The sequence below is a fragment of the Pygocentrus nattereri genome, chromosome 3, assembly GCF_015220715.1.
Source record: "Pygocentrus nattereri isolate fPygNat1 chromosome 3, fPygNat1.pri, whole genome shotgun sequence".
NCBI lineage: Eukaryota > Metazoa > Chordata > Actinopteri > Characiformes > Serrasalmidae > Pygocentrus > Pygocentrus nattereri.
In genome coordinates, this window is record NC_051213.1 from 20,961,427 (window position 1) to 20,975,859 (window position 14,433).

Below are 14,433 nucleotides of genomic sequence, written 5' to 3' on the forward strand. Positions count from 1 at the left end.
AGGTTTTGTTCCAACAAAAGCAATATGCTTGTGTATCGAGCTGTGCAAACATGGTTTTTGTTCACTCACTGGATGCGTATGATGCCACAAAGCCTCCTGCATTAATGATGCTATCTGTGCGTAGTTTAACATACAGTTGCTCTTTAGTGGAGTTAATCGTGTTAGGTATCTGGTTTCCACACAGTTTGGCCAACTGATGAGCATTAGTGCTGTTGCCATCATACACCTGAGAATGAGATGCAAACATCTCAGGTTACTCTGGTTTATGCATAGTGAGAGTAATTCAGTCTTTCAGTGAAATAAATGTCTATTCTCACCGCAAGGTAATCATAATAGCAATCAGTGCTGGACTCCAAATGGAAATCTTCAAAACTGAGCAGGATGGTACTTCCTGCATTCACTTTGATGTGCCAGTAGCATTCAGCATTGGGGTGGTAGGGCAGAGGGTAGTTAGGAGATGTGAAACTACCAACACTGGTAGTTAGAGTTCCTCCACAACCTTACACAGAAAAGAAGGTATTAGCAGGGACTCACTGAGTGGCAATGCATTGCAACGCGGAAACAAGATTTATTTACTAATAAATAAATAAATAAATAAATAAATAAAGTAATAAACACCTGTCTGTGTGCCATCCCAATGTGCAGAGAAGCCTTTAAAAGTGACAGATTGATCTGAATAGAACTTAATCCATAGCCTGTTGCTATGGGATATCATTAGGGGTGGAGCCTGGTTTGAGCAGTATCGACCAATTAGGGGTGATGTTTCAAAGCCTCCATCTCTACGAGGAAGAAGTTAGACAGTATTCAAAAACATATACAGTACTGTGCAAAAGTCTAAGACCCTTGTGAAAATGATAATACAAAGAACAATTTATTTATGCAGTAAGTATTTATTTGAACAGAAAACACTAAGTGATAAGATTTTGGCATGACAGCAACAACATAAGCACTTTGTATGATTCCTCACCTGATTTCCACATAGTCAAATGGGCAAGAAGAGCCACCCTCCAGCTCAAAGTCAGTGAAGTTCAGCATGATCTGCATGTTGATCTCCACTATGATTTTATAGATGCACTCACGGCTCATGGGGTAGTGATTGGGGTAGTTGGGAGAAGTCAGTACTCCAGTGGGAGTAATGAACACTGCGCTACAATCTAGAGACAGATCACTGAAAGATTACAATCTATCTTTGATCGCCTTTATTTCTTCTTTGAAGTATTTATCAGCATGAAAACATAGTTTAGGTTTTATTGTCATTTACCACTAGTACTGTGGTTTTTAAATAGCATGCTCTGTTCATCCACATTCCATCTTGCTACTATGAACATTACCTGTTGTGGCGTTGAGGGAGACATAGTTGGCAGAGAAGCCCTCATTTGCCAGGCTGGAGTCTGAGACAAATAGAATGGTCATCAGGTTGTCAGTGCTGGTCAGGGAGGGAGGAACAGAACGCCCACAGTACCTGTGCAAAGTGAAAAAATGCTTAAGACTTTAAAAGGCTTTAAATCATGTTGAGATTTGTGCTTTTTACAGTTACCCGTAGAAGTCACATTTATTGTCAGGGATAACCAAAGCACAGCATAAGTTAACTTTATTCTATTATAACTTTATTTATTATAGCAATATTTTGACACAGATTAACAATGGACCCGTACTGCCCCTTTTAAAAAACTTCCATGCAAAAATTTTGTGTACAATGATTTTCATTCAGCATTTCACATACTGACTCACCAAATCCAGTTAACTTGGATTCTCTTTGTAATAAAACATGCAGTTGTTCAGTGTTCTTTAAGTACTAACAATATCCACATGTTATCACAATAAAATTTATTGTGATAAAATATTGTCATATTGCCCACCTCTAGTTTGATCATGCATCATTACCAAGTAATGGGAAAAGCCTGTGAGGTGATACTCTTACCTGCCCAAAAGATTCCCAGTCTGAGCAGTGCCATTGTCATAGATCTCCACATAGTCATAATCACAGTTTGCGTGGTACTCCAAGTTGAAGGAGATGAAGGAGAGCCGGATGATGTTGCCAGGGGCCACAGAGATGTACCAGGAGCAGTTAGCACCATGAGGGTAGTTTGTAGGATGGCCAGGGCTGGTGATGGTTCCTGAAGGTTCTGTTAGAGTGTCTCCACAGCCTGTTGATGTAATTAGACAAAACCAACAGATCATTATCTATAAACATCTACTTTGAATTCATTTCAACTGTGTTTGTGCTCTTAGTTTTCCATGGTTAACAGTAATGCAACAGGACACTCCATATGGCATAACGTCACAATGGTACATTACCTTCCATCACAGATCCATACTCTGCAGTGAAGCCATGATTGGTGACTGAAGCATCGGTACTGAAGAGGATATACATGTGTCTTTGTGTGGACTGCAACATTGCGGGGGCCTGGCTTCCACAGTATCGACCAATCAGCGGAGAGCTGGATGTGGCACCATCTCTTACCTAAGGAAGGGGACAATTCTTTATGCTGATCAGATAATTTTTTGCATACAGTATTACACATTTGGATAAGTAAAGGGTTATTTTTGCTTTGGACAACTAGAAGTAAGAGCATTTTGTACCTCCACATAGTCAAAGTAGCACCCAGCACTGTCCTCAACATCAAAGGTAAGGAAGTTGAGTGTGACAATGTAGCCCTCGGGCTGATTGATGACCCACTCACAATTTTTGTTGTGGGGGTAGGCATCGGGGTGAAGAGGTGTGCGGATCTGCCCAGAACCAGAGAGAGTGCCTCCACAACCTAAAAGAGATAGAATGAGAGGACAATGTGAGGCTAGCTGTGTGCAAATGATTGTACACTTTCCTTGAACCACTGTGAATGTTTATATAATCACAAATGAAAATGCTTGTACAGAGGAAACAGTCAGAGATTCAGACAGTCAGATTTAATAAAGCTTGTGGCCTTTGACACAACACAGCTTTAGTCAAGTAGACAGCCAGAGAGCACATTTCCTCTGCAGTAGAGATAGATGGCATACATTAAAATCATCCATGCTTCACACCATGGTCTCAGCAGTATAAAAACGTGCTCAATCAGAAAAGTGCTGGTTTAGCAGAAAGAATCTCAACACCCAGTCTCACATGAGAGGGGGTTAGAGAGGAGTCTGCAGCCTCCTCTTTAATTCCTCTCCAACAGCTCTCATTGTTAGGAGCACAGTATGTTTACATAAAATACTTAACATATAGATCTCTGTCTCTCTAAACTTGTAGACTTGTTGCAGCTAACATTACTGACTGCAGCCATGCTTGGCCTTAACATGAATATTAAGTCAAAAAGGTCTCTCACTGATTTCATATACAGCCCTGAAGCCAGCATGGCTGACTGAGCTGTCAGATTTGAAGCGGATCCAGAGGACGTTAGCAGCAGACAAGATGGGGGCTGGCAGGGTAGAGCCACAGTACTTTCCAATGAGTGGGTCAGTTTCCGCTGAGCCGTCACGCACCTGAGACAAGAAACATGGAAATCTTTTATAGCTTCCCAACTCATTAACAAACAATCTGTTATGACTGAGACATCTACATCCACAACCTCACCATTTCTGTCCTTTAAACTCACACCTGTCAGAATGTGGGGTTTATTCAAATGTCACACAAATAGTATATACAGTTCTGTGCAAATGTCTCAGGTGCGTGAGAAAATTCTATGTAAAAAGTTATTTGATTGGGCAACACACAATACAAAAAACTGTAATAAATACATTTAATTTTAATACAATGAGTAGCTATTTTAAGTGTATCAGTGTATTAGCTTAAGCATTTCTAAATCTCTCTATAAAGGATCCCAGAATTATTTGTAGTCATCACCCAAAACCTGGTTTGGCTCAATCAATTCTTCATTAAATTAAATCAAGTATGCTGGTGATGGACTTGAATAAATCTATGCAATGGTTCATGGTGTTAAAGAGTAATCTAGAACCAAACCTGCTTTTACAACATGCACTTATTGGTGTTATATGGTGTTTTTGCAAAACAAAATGTACTTTTTGCTTAGCTAAATGGTTCAGAACATTTTGTTTAGATGCCCAAGATTTTTGCACAGTGTTGTATATTCAGTACATATTGTACAAGTATTTTCCAAGGATGACTCCAACCTCAACAACCTCCCTTTTTAAACATACAACAAGCATACCTGTGTGCAGACACACAGAAAAACACACACACACACACAAGAACACTCACAAACAATATACCTCCACATAGTCATATTCACAGCCAGGGTGAAATTCAATTTCCATATGCGTGAAGTTTAGAACCACCAGCTCACTCAGAGGCTGTCTGATCAAATAGATACACTGCTTGTCATGTGCATAACTATTAGGCCAGTTGGGGGAGATGATAATGCCTTGACTGTCTGTGTAGGTCCCTCCACATCCCGGGTCAGCTATAACACACACATACACACACACACAGAGTTTAGAATGATCCCATCATCAATAACATCATTTATTGAGATCTAGTAAGATTTAAAATCTTTAACAATAAAACTGGCATAAAAATCTTGTAAATTTTGTTTCAGAGTCTTTGAAACTGTTGTTGGATGTCTATTATCTTTTAGTAATTATAAAAGAAATGTTATCACTGCTTTATGAACTCATGACACAGTAGTAAAGTGCAGTATTTACATCAATCACTCATGTTTACTCATAATTCAACACAAACTGAACATTTAAATCTCAAGAAAGATGGTGTTAGGTAGTAAACATTTGACGTGGCTATCTGATATGAACCCTTTGTAATAAGTAAATCACATTATACATGCTGTTAAATTCTTACAAGGCCATAATCTTAGCACTAGCGTTGGGTGTCAGCCTCCAGGTTTGGCCACAGATACCTGCACTTACATGGAGAGGTGGTGTAGGTAATATGAAAGCCCTGGTCACTGACAACAAAATCAGAGTGAAAATGAATCCAGGCAGCAGGACCAGTCGTCTGCAGAGGGGCTGGGGTACCAGTGCTGCAGTACCTGTTTAAAAGTGGGTCTTCCGGGAGCAACCCATCTCTGATCTAGAACAAAGCAGAATACAAATATTGTTATGCTGATTCACTTACATGTAAACTACTGAATTAGTTTTTTGTCTTTATTTCACTATTCATAATGATGTCAGTTTGTATTTTTGTTTATTTAAACTGTTTCTAAATAAATAAAGGGATTAAAGGAAACCAATAGATGGTCTTTGAGGTGTTGTGATTGATGATTTACTTCTAGATAGTCATAGTTGCAGTCAGGATGGTGTTCAAGACTGAGTGTTCCAAAGGCGAAGGTAATGATCAGCCCTGGACCCACATTTATCGTCCAATAGCAGTCACGGTTTGGAGGGTAATTACCCGGGTAACCAGGCGACTTGATGTCACCATATGAATTAGTAAGATGACCACCACAAACTAAAAATACAAACGAAAGAAAATAAACATTTATGAGTTTGGCACAAGACAGAACAGTACAGTGACAATCCACTATAAGGATTCAGGTCTTAGGCATTACCTGGTGCTTGGGAGGTCCAGGACACAGTGAAGCCACCACTGTTTATTGTGTGGTCAGAGCGGAACCAGAAGTAAAGAGAGTTGTGGGAGCTGAAGAGCTCAGCTGGGGCGTTGGTGCCACAGTATTTGCCAAGCATGTAGGCAGAGGCGCTCTCACCATCGTGGATCTGGAGAAAGTCGAAGCTACAGGTGCTGCTGTGCTCTAGTTCAAAGAAAGGGAATGTGATCCGCAGAATCTGGGAGAGATTAGTGGAACAGTTAATCATTTGAAAAGTATTAAAAAAAACAAGAAGGGCCTTAAACTTGAATTTATTCAAATGTCTTGTAAAGCTAGTTTGCACTAACCTTGTCAGCGTCAGTTCTGATGACCCAGGCGCAGCTGACCATGTGGTCATACTGATCATGGCCAGGAGTGTTGGGATAACTGAAAGTTCCAGAGAGACCCTGGAGCACCCCTCCACATTCTGAAGTAAACATACACAGTTAGATCACGTAATCACCCAGAGTATTAGCCAAATATTGCAGACTTACTAATACACTAATACTAATATAGTTTGGGTTTCTCTTCATTCAAGCACAAATCTTTTGCCCTTACTAACGATTTCCGTGGAGGGCAACGTTGACGAGTTCTTCTTTTTTTTTTGAAGGCTCTGCTATGGCAGAGCTAAATCTGTTGGGCAGTCGTGGGCGGGAAGTTAGGGAACTGTGACCGGAAGCTCAGTTCGATCCCCAGTGCCGACAGTCCATGACTGAGGTATCCTTGAGCAAGACACCTACCACCCAGTTGCTCCCCGGGCATCATGGATAGGGCTTCCATGGATAGGGGTAGTGTGTGTGTATTCACTAGTGTGTATGTGGTGTTTCACTTCAAGGATGGGTTAAATGCAGAGGTGGAATTTCCTTGTTTGTGGGATTAAAAAAGTATAAAAAAAAAATAAAAAAAAATACAGCATCATTTCTGCAAACCTTGCTGAGCAGTCTGGCACTGCGGGCCTGTCCACTGTGATGTGCAAGTACAGGTGTAGCCATTAATGCCATCAGTGCAGGTGCCTCCATTCTGGCAGGGGTTACTGGCACACTCATTGATGTTCTGGTCACAGTTCTGGCCTGTCCAGCCTGGGTCACACTGGCAGACATACCCAGTGGCAGTGTTCTAGGAAAAAGTGGTGTTAAGTGAAAAACAAAAGAAAGAATAATATATAGATGACTAAGCTAAATATGGAGAAGGTACTCACCTCACACTGGCCATTGACACATGGATTGTTAGTGCCACAGGTATCAACAACCTCAGTACAACCAGCAGGTCCATATCCATTACCCTGATAACCAGGAGGACAAGTGCATATTGGGATATTGCTACCTGAAGGGGTAAAGGATTAAAATCAGGAGTTTGGGATTTTCATTACAAAACAGCAAAGTGCAAAATGAAACTCAAGGTTTTTGAAAAAATGCATACATACATACAACAAGGACTTCTGGGGAAATGTACCATTAAACAGTAGCATGCCAGGATTTTTTTTACCCTTGTCATAATTATTGTGCAAGATGGCTTTTATGTTAACACATAACTGACAGCAATGTTGTACTTAAACCATAAATACTTGTCATAATTACTTTATTTTATCAGTTATTGCCACTGGTCATATGCTTCTGTGAAGAGTAACCACTGTAAAAGTATGTAATGCGTTTGTGTATGCGTCTAGGACACCTGAGACAGAGGCACAAGTGGCCAGGGGATAACATCCTCCATTGTTAGATGAACAAATGTCGGCTTCAGTGCAAGTCTTTCCATCTCCCTCATAACCTAAGCAGAGAGCACTTAAGTTAACAGCATTAGTTTTCCCAACTATAAATTCATTTACTTAATACTGCAGTTTTTACATTTTCTGTACCTTACAGTTCACAGATACATTCATCTAATTGAGGTATATAGGCATTCTTAACTTCACAAATATACATGATTAGCTCACTACATTTATGCTTGTTTCCGTGAAGAATTGCAATCAGTTTTCTCATATCTAGATAATTCTATAGGATAAGATTTTTAAAAATTGCTGAAAATAAGTGTATGCAACACATTCTGGTTGTTTAGAAAAAGGTATGATCGGATGATCCATGATGGATGGTGGGCCAAAGGGATACCTGGAGGACACTGGCCACAGTGGAAGGAACCCATGGTGTTGAGGCAAGGCACCATGGGGGAGGTCGAACAGCCCCCATTGTTTGTATCGCACTCATTCACGTCCTGACAGCTGTAGCCATTGCCTTGCCAGCCTGAATTAAGTAAGATAACACAAACAGTAGAAGAAGAGTTGATACAACAATAACCATAATGTCCTTAATAAATCACTGAACAACCCCAATTCCAATGAAGTTGGGACTTTGTGTTAAACATAAATAAAAACAGAATGCGATGATTTGCAAATCCTTTTCAACCTATATTCAATTGAACACACTACAAAGACAAGATATTTAATGTTCAAACGGATAAACTTTGTTTTATGCAAATATTCACTCATTTTGAATTTGATGCCTGCAACACGTTCCAAAGAAGTTGGGACAGGGGCATGTTTACCACTGTGTTACATCACCTTTTCTTTTAACAACACTCAATAAGCGTTTGGGAACTGAGGACACTAATTGTTGAAGCTTTGTAGGTGGAATTCTTTCCCATTCTTGCTTGATGTACAACTTCAGTTGCTCAACAGTCCGGGGTCTCCGTTGTCGTATTTTGTGCTTCATAATGCGCCACACATTTTCAATGTGAGACAGGTCTGGACTGCAGGCAGGCCAGTCTAGCACCCGCACTCTTTTACTACGAAGCCACGCTGTTGTAACACGAAGAATATGGCTTGGCATTGTCTTGCTGAAATAAGCATGTCCCTGAAAAAGACGTTGCTTGAATGGCAACATATGTTGCTCCAAAACCTGTATGTACCTTTCAGCATTAATGGGGCCTTCACAGATGTGCAAGTTACCCATGCCATGGGCACTAACACACCCCCATACCATCAGAGATGCTGGCTTTTGAACTTTGCGTTTATAACAATCCAGACAGGCCTTTTCCTCTTTGGCCCAGAGGACACGACGTCCATGATTTCCAAAAACAATATGAAATGTGGACTCGTCAGACCACAGGACACTTTTCCACTTTGCCTCAGTCCATCTCAGATGAGCTCGGGCCCAAAGAAGCCGGCGACATTTCTGGGTGTTGTTGATATATGGCTTTCGCTTTGCATGGCAGAGCTTTAACTTGCACTTGTAGATGGAGCGACAAACTGTGTTCACTGACAATGGTTTTCTGAAGTGTTCCTGAGCCCATGTGGTAATATCCGTTACAGAATGATGTGGGTTTTTAATGCAGTGCCGTCTGAGGGATCAAAGGTCACAGGCATTCAGTGTTGGTTTTCTGCCTTGTCGTTTACTTAGAGATTTCTCCAGATTCTCTGAATCTTTTGATGATATTATGGACAGTAGATGATGAAATCCCTAAATTCCTTGCAATTGCACATTGAGAAACGTTGTTCTTAAACTGCTGGACTATTTGCTCACGCAGTTGTTCACAAAGTGGTGAACCTCGCCCCATCCTTGCTTGTGAACGACTGAGCTCCCTTTATAACCAATCATGACACTCACCTGTTTCCAAGTAACCTGTTCACCTGTGGAATGTTCCAAACAGGTGTTTTTTGAGCATTCCTCAACTTGCTTTTGTTGCCCCTGTGGAACGTGTTGCAGGCATCAAATTCAAAATGAGTGAATATTTGCAAAAAACAATAGTTTATCCATTTGAAGATTAAATATCTTGTCTTTGTAGTGTATTCAATTGAACATAGGTTGAAAAGGATTTGCAAATCATCATATTCTGTTTTTATTTATGTTTTACACAACGTCCCAACTTCATTGGAATTGGGGTTGTAAATATGTTAAACAGGACACTGACTGAAATTTTTCATTTAAGTCTAGCATTTGTCCTACCATCTAATTCTTACAAATTGCGTCCAACTGTAAATCAAGTTCATCTGTTCTGAACAGTGCACTTATATAAAAGAGGTGAGAGGTCCAGAAAGTGGAAATGCTCCCCAGGAGTTTATTTTACAAAAACGTGGACACTTTTGCAGCTGTTTTATTCTGCTACTTGAGCCCTTGCAAAAAAAAAAAAAAACAACAGTATATATATGACATTTTTAAAAAAATAACATAAAAGAATGGTATGGCACTGTTTAATGTCCTGTACTTAAAAAGGGGAACACTAAATATAAACAACTAAATATAAACAAAAAATTGTTTTGCTTTTTACTGTGAAAAGTTGTACAAAATAAAGTAGCCAAAAAATAGTGGTTAAAATATTTTTTTTTTCTGGATGGGCTCTATTTAAGATTCCAGGTAGCTGGAAAAGAATCCTGGGGAGGGTTTCTAAATTCTGCACCTGAATTACCCACTTCTGCTATGTTACAGAAACCAGTACTTTTATTATTTGTTAAATGTAGTTTAATTACTTAACACTGCATCAACCAGGACCCACATGTATTAGACAGAACAAAAATAAGAATGCTGAATTTGGACTGATTAGGACAAAATGTAACCCCTTACAAGCAATGAAAATAGAACAGCCCTCTTACTATGAAAATACTTATTTAGAAATGATTAATTAGGACAAAAGGTAAACCCTTACAAAAGGTAAAAAGTGATCCTAGGTTGGGAGTTTTACTATAAGGAGCATCTTACACATGATTCCAGATAAACTCAGGCTGTTTTACCTGCTGGACAGGCCCCACAGAAGTAAGAGCCTAGTGTGTTGAAACACTCTACAGAGGGGTTAGTGGAGCAGGGCTTGTTGGGAAGGCTACACTCATCCACATCTGCAGTGCAGGCAGAGCTGCCAGGAGGAGCCATCCACCCAGCATCACAGATGCAATTATATTTGGGCTGTTTAAAAAAATAATGCAAGTCAAAATGGAGAACATAAAGAGTCAAAATGAGGGGGACTGGGCTGAATTTGCTGATTTCAGCTTTGAGAGTCTTATACTAGAAAGTAATTTGAAAGGAATGGCATCTGAAAAGCATTTTAAACAACACTGAGCAATATAGCTCTTCAAGGTCATATGCTTACTTTGCCCTCAATAATAGCTGCCACCCATGCAAAGACCTTTTTTTTAGTGTAATGCAGCAGTACTTTCAGTATGCACTTGATTATATTTTGAAATGGATTTGTTTTTAACAAGGCATTTATTTATACAAATGCAATTACCTCATTAGGTGTGACCCTGTCAGAATCAATACACATCCCATGAACACACAGGTCCTGACTACCTCCTGCACAGTCATCATACCGAGAGGTGCAGTGTGGTCCATACCACTCTGGAGGACATGTGCAACTACACAAAATAAGAGGGACAAATTAGATAAGGTGAAGATACCACAAGAAAGTCTATTCAGTAGTAGAAGCCATCACTGGGATCAGGAAGAGCATTACGTGAAAGATCCAGGAGTGTTGACACATGTGGCTCCATTCTGGCATCCCAGAGTAGTATCAACATAGATCTGACACTCATTCACATCAACAGCACAGGTGGGACCCTGTCATAAAAAAAGAGTCAGCCCCCCACATATATGAATGCAGTATGAACATGTGGTGTGTGGGATTCAGGTAACAGCTAGGGTACCTGCCAGTTCTTGGGGCAGAGACAATAAAAAGAGTCCAGTAGGTTCAGGCATGTCCCTGAGTTCTGGCATGGGTTGCTGCTGCATGTTTTCCGCTGGATTGTCTTAGAAAGCAAGAAGACAAGCAGCATTTAAATATGTGTTGATGTTTTAAAGGAAAAATACTGAGGGCATACGAGTAGCTCAAAAAATAGCCGTCTTTACCTGTTCTACTGTTTCAACTTTTGACTCAAGAGAGGTCACCCTTGTATTCAGGTGATTCAGCTGGTTGGTGATGTCTTCAGATGGGCCACTGTTCTTTATTTTTTCAATGTCATCTTTATTAGTTTTGATCTGAAATAAAGTTGATGAACATACATGAACAATCACTTTAAAAGGTAATTCTGTAAAAATGATGGAAACTTTGATCAGATGGATTTTAAACAATAAAAAAAATCAGAAAAGTTCAGTACAAAGGGAAAAGGAAAAGTGTTACTGACATCTACTACAATAATACAGAATGCTAAAATTCATACATAATCAACACAGAAAGCAATATAAACATTGTCACATTATCTTTCCATAAAATGCTATATCATATTGATACCATCACATGAAAAACCAGTGATAGAAAAAATGCAGTGTGTTTCACAGAAATTTTAATTACTTACCTTGATTCACCCTGTCCAGCTGCCAGTGTCCACAAAACCTTTATGTATTGTTAAGACTGTTCTTGTTACCTAAGCCTAATCTAAAAAGAAAGAATGTGATGCAAGGCTAAGAATATCTTACCTGGTTTAGTTGCTGAGTGAGGTCCTCACCCCCCACTTTCACTTTTCCTGTCCCTGAGGTCTGAAAATTGATGTCTTTATTGTTTCCCGCAGAAAGAGTAAGATGCCCATTCTCAGAGATCATACGAGGCCTGCAGGTCATCACAAGAGACTTGAATAATAGAACTGAATAAAAGAATGCATGGCTTTACATTCTTTCCCTATTTTCTTTACTAACTTAGCATGCATGTTCTTATCAAAATAAAGCACAAGTTCCCATTTCACTCTGATAAAACTTTTACAAATCAAGACTGTACAATTGAAAGAACATCTTCTGCTTAAAGTTTTGGTCTCACTCTATTTGGATAGTACGCTGCAGGCCCCTATAGACTACCTACAATTCTCAAATTTTTAACAAGTCAGTTGATTCTAAACAATGGTAGGGTTAGGGTTATGATTTGGACCAGGGCTAGTGCTAGGACCAGTGTGAGGGTTGGGTTTAGGTTTGGGCTTGAGGTTAAGGATTAGAGACAGGTTTAAAGAAAATGATGATCAATTTAGTAGATATTTAGTTGAATGTAATTTGAAAATAAATTAAGGGCTTTTTCACACTTGGGCCGCTTCGACGTCTGAAGTGGACTCAAGACGGCTGAGTCATGGTTCCTTTTGCACATGTGAACACGCCAAACTGAGAGCACCTCTCGAATTCGGTTCGTTTGTAGTTCGTTATGTGGTTTGATTAACTTGTGCATCGTGAAAACAAAACGACTCCTGTTCGCTTTAACTTTGCTTTATGGTAAAGACCTCGAGCCTCACTGTACACACAGCCAGTGTTCAGTGCTTCAGCAGGTAAAACAGAGCGATGATCATTTACAAGGTCCTACTCAGGATGAAGTCAGTGATCCGAGACAGACAGCAGCGCTGACATATTAAAGAGATTAAATGCGAAAGCTCGCCTGATTTACGGTGTTAAAGGCTCGAGCTGGGCACGCAACGCAGTTTCCAGCTGCTTTCACTCTGAACACTGAATGAATGAAGATCAGTGAAGAGCACAGCTGAAAACGGAGTCAACCACGGCAGACCTGCAGGGCAATTTTTCCAATTTTGAGTGATGCACTTCGGCCAATCCTTTCAGCGCGGCCAATAGGAGAGCAGCAGGCGGATCTGGTGGGTCTTCTCGTCACCTGATAGGTCAGATTTATCAGAGAACGCTGCCCAATTTTCGAGCGCTAAGGAGCGTGAGTGCTGTGAAAGGGGTCAGAGATCTCAAAGGACAAGAAAGAAAACGGAGTCCTCTTTATAGTTCATTTACAGTGTGAACACAAAAAGAACTGAGGTCATTTGCAGTTGGTTCCCTTCCAGGTTTACTTTAACAGAACTCGGTTTGGTTCTTTTAAAACGAAGTATGCGTGAAAACACCAAGTATCTACAAAGCATCTAAAGTGAACTATTCAAATGAAGTGTTACCAAAGTTTATTTCTTTTTTTACCCGTTCAAATCCAAAGCTCCTTATGCCATAAAGCGTATTATTCATTACCCATTGACACTTCATTTTGAGAGTCCACTGTAGATATTCAGAATTAACACCAACTAAATATCTATATAACTGGACTAATGTAACAGACTCAATTCAATCTAACACTAACCCAAAGCCTAAACCTAATGCTGAACCTAACCCTATTCAACTGAGTTTCACCAGTTTATCAATTTAAGCATCTGTACATACGCTGTACGGTACTCTCATATACTCAAAAAGTGTAATCCCTTATTTAACAATACAAACTGCAAAGTAAACTCTTCATTAGAGATGTGTAATAGCGGTTTGGCCCCATCAGCAGATCCTGGCCATTTGCCCAACTTAACCAAGGGGATAAATGGTATACTTTAATGTCAGTGGACACAAAATTTAGCCCAACACCATTTGCCATTAAAAATAATTTTTAGCACACTTTCAAATACATAAGTTGTTTGTTACCAGATCTGTCAAAAGGGGATCTGCGTGCAGCTACTGTAAGTCTAATGTAACAGTCACTACTCACTGGGTGTTGCTGATGTCCCTCTTGCTGCGGCTATGGGCCCAATTGCCCTGGTCACACTGCAGTCCACCAAAGAAGAGGAGAGCCAACAACAGCCAAGACAGCCGAAGTGTCTGAGCCATGCTGATAGTTTGTCTCAGTATGCTCTTCAGACACCACACTGAGGGTGAACCCAGAGAACAGCCAAATGGTCTACACTTACAAAGGTGCACTTTGCTCCTAACAAGTCCTCTGAGAACATTGCATTCACCAATAAATTAGCCAAAACCATTCAAGGAAGAGAGATAGGTAGAGTTCAAGACAGCATTTACCTGAGTTGCATAGCAGTTTATTCACTTTACCGTGTGATTACCAAGTGCTGTCATATGATTTTCATAGATCAGTAACCAGAGTTAAAAGTCCTGAACACACAGCATTGTTTTGGCCAAACCCCCCCCTCAACAAACCCTAAAGGGATATCACATAATGTACATTAGTCAACTGG

At 40.1% G+C, this 14,433-nt stretch overlaps 1 protein-coding gene and 1 non-coding gene across 2 annotated transcripts in view; one reads left to right on the top strand and one right to left on the bottom strand.

Moving 5' to 3' along the window:
- Positions 1 to 14,390, bottom strand: part of cubn (cubilin (intrinsic factor-cobalamin receptor)) — a 42,076-nt gene extending 27,686 nt beyond the window's left edge. The window contains exons 1-26 of the mRNA XM_017700354.2: positions 14,261 to 14,390; positions 13,953 to 14,109; positions 11,936 to 12,065; positions 11,369 to 11,497; positions 11,167 to 11,268; positions 10,977 to 11,080; positions 10,752 to 10,878; positions 10,261 to 10,429; positions 7,646 to 7,777; positions 7,212 to 7,307; positions 6,739 to 6,863; positions 6,470 to 6,656; positions 5,849 to 5,967; positions 5,505 to 5,739; positions 5,223 to 5,404; positions 4,864 to 5,026; positions 4,213 to 4,403; positions 3,309 to 3,465; positions 2,584 to 2,762; positions 2,299 to 2,464; positions 1,922 to 2,147; positions 1,332 to 1,462; positions 968 to 1,154; positions 619 to 779; positions 318 to 499; positions 70 to 226 (exon numbers count right to left, since the gene is read on the bottom strand). Coding sequence (XP_017555843.2) covers positions 70 to 226; positions 318 to 499; positions 619 to 779; positions 968 to 1,154; positions 1,332 to 1,462; positions 1,922 to 2,147; positions 2,299 to 2,464; positions 2,584 to 2,762; positions 3,309 to 3,465; positions 4,213 to 4,403; positions 4,864 to 5,026; positions 5,223 to 5,404; positions 5,505 to 5,739; positions 5,849 to 5,967; positions 6,470 to 6,656; positions 6,739 to 6,863; positions 7,212 to 7,307; positions 7,646 to 7,777; positions 10,261 to 10,429; positions 10,752 to 10,878; positions 10,977 to 11,080; positions 11,167 to 11,268; positions 11,369 to 11,497; positions 11,936 to 12,065; positions 13,953 to 14,071 — 3,856 coding nt within the window. The 5' untranslated portion in view covers positions 14,072 to 14,109; positions 14,261 to 14,390. The remainder of the gene's footprint in view (positions 1 to 69; positions 227 to 317; positions 500 to 618; positions 780 to 967; positions 1,155 to 1,331; positions 1,463 to 1,921; positions 2,148 to 2,298; positions 2,465 to 2,583; positions 2,763 to 3,308; positions 3,466 to 4,212; positions 4,404 to 4,863; positions 5,027 to 5,222; positions 5,405 to 5,504; positions 5,740 to 5,848; positions 5,968 to 6,469; positions 6,657 to 6,738; positions 6,864 to 7,211; positions 7,308 to 7,645; positions 7,778 to 10,260; positions 10,430 to 10,751; positions 10,879 to 10,976; positions 11,081 to 11,166; positions 11,269 to 11,368; positions 11,498 to 11,935; positions 12,066 to 13,952; positions 14,110 to 14,260) is intronic.
- On the top strand, positions 6,054 to 6,169 carry LOC119263135. Its single transcript, XR_005130143.1, has one exon. It is a non-coding gene; the product is annotated as a U5 spliceosomal RNA (small nuclear RNA).
- Positions 14,391 to 14,433: the final 43 nt, after the last annotated feature.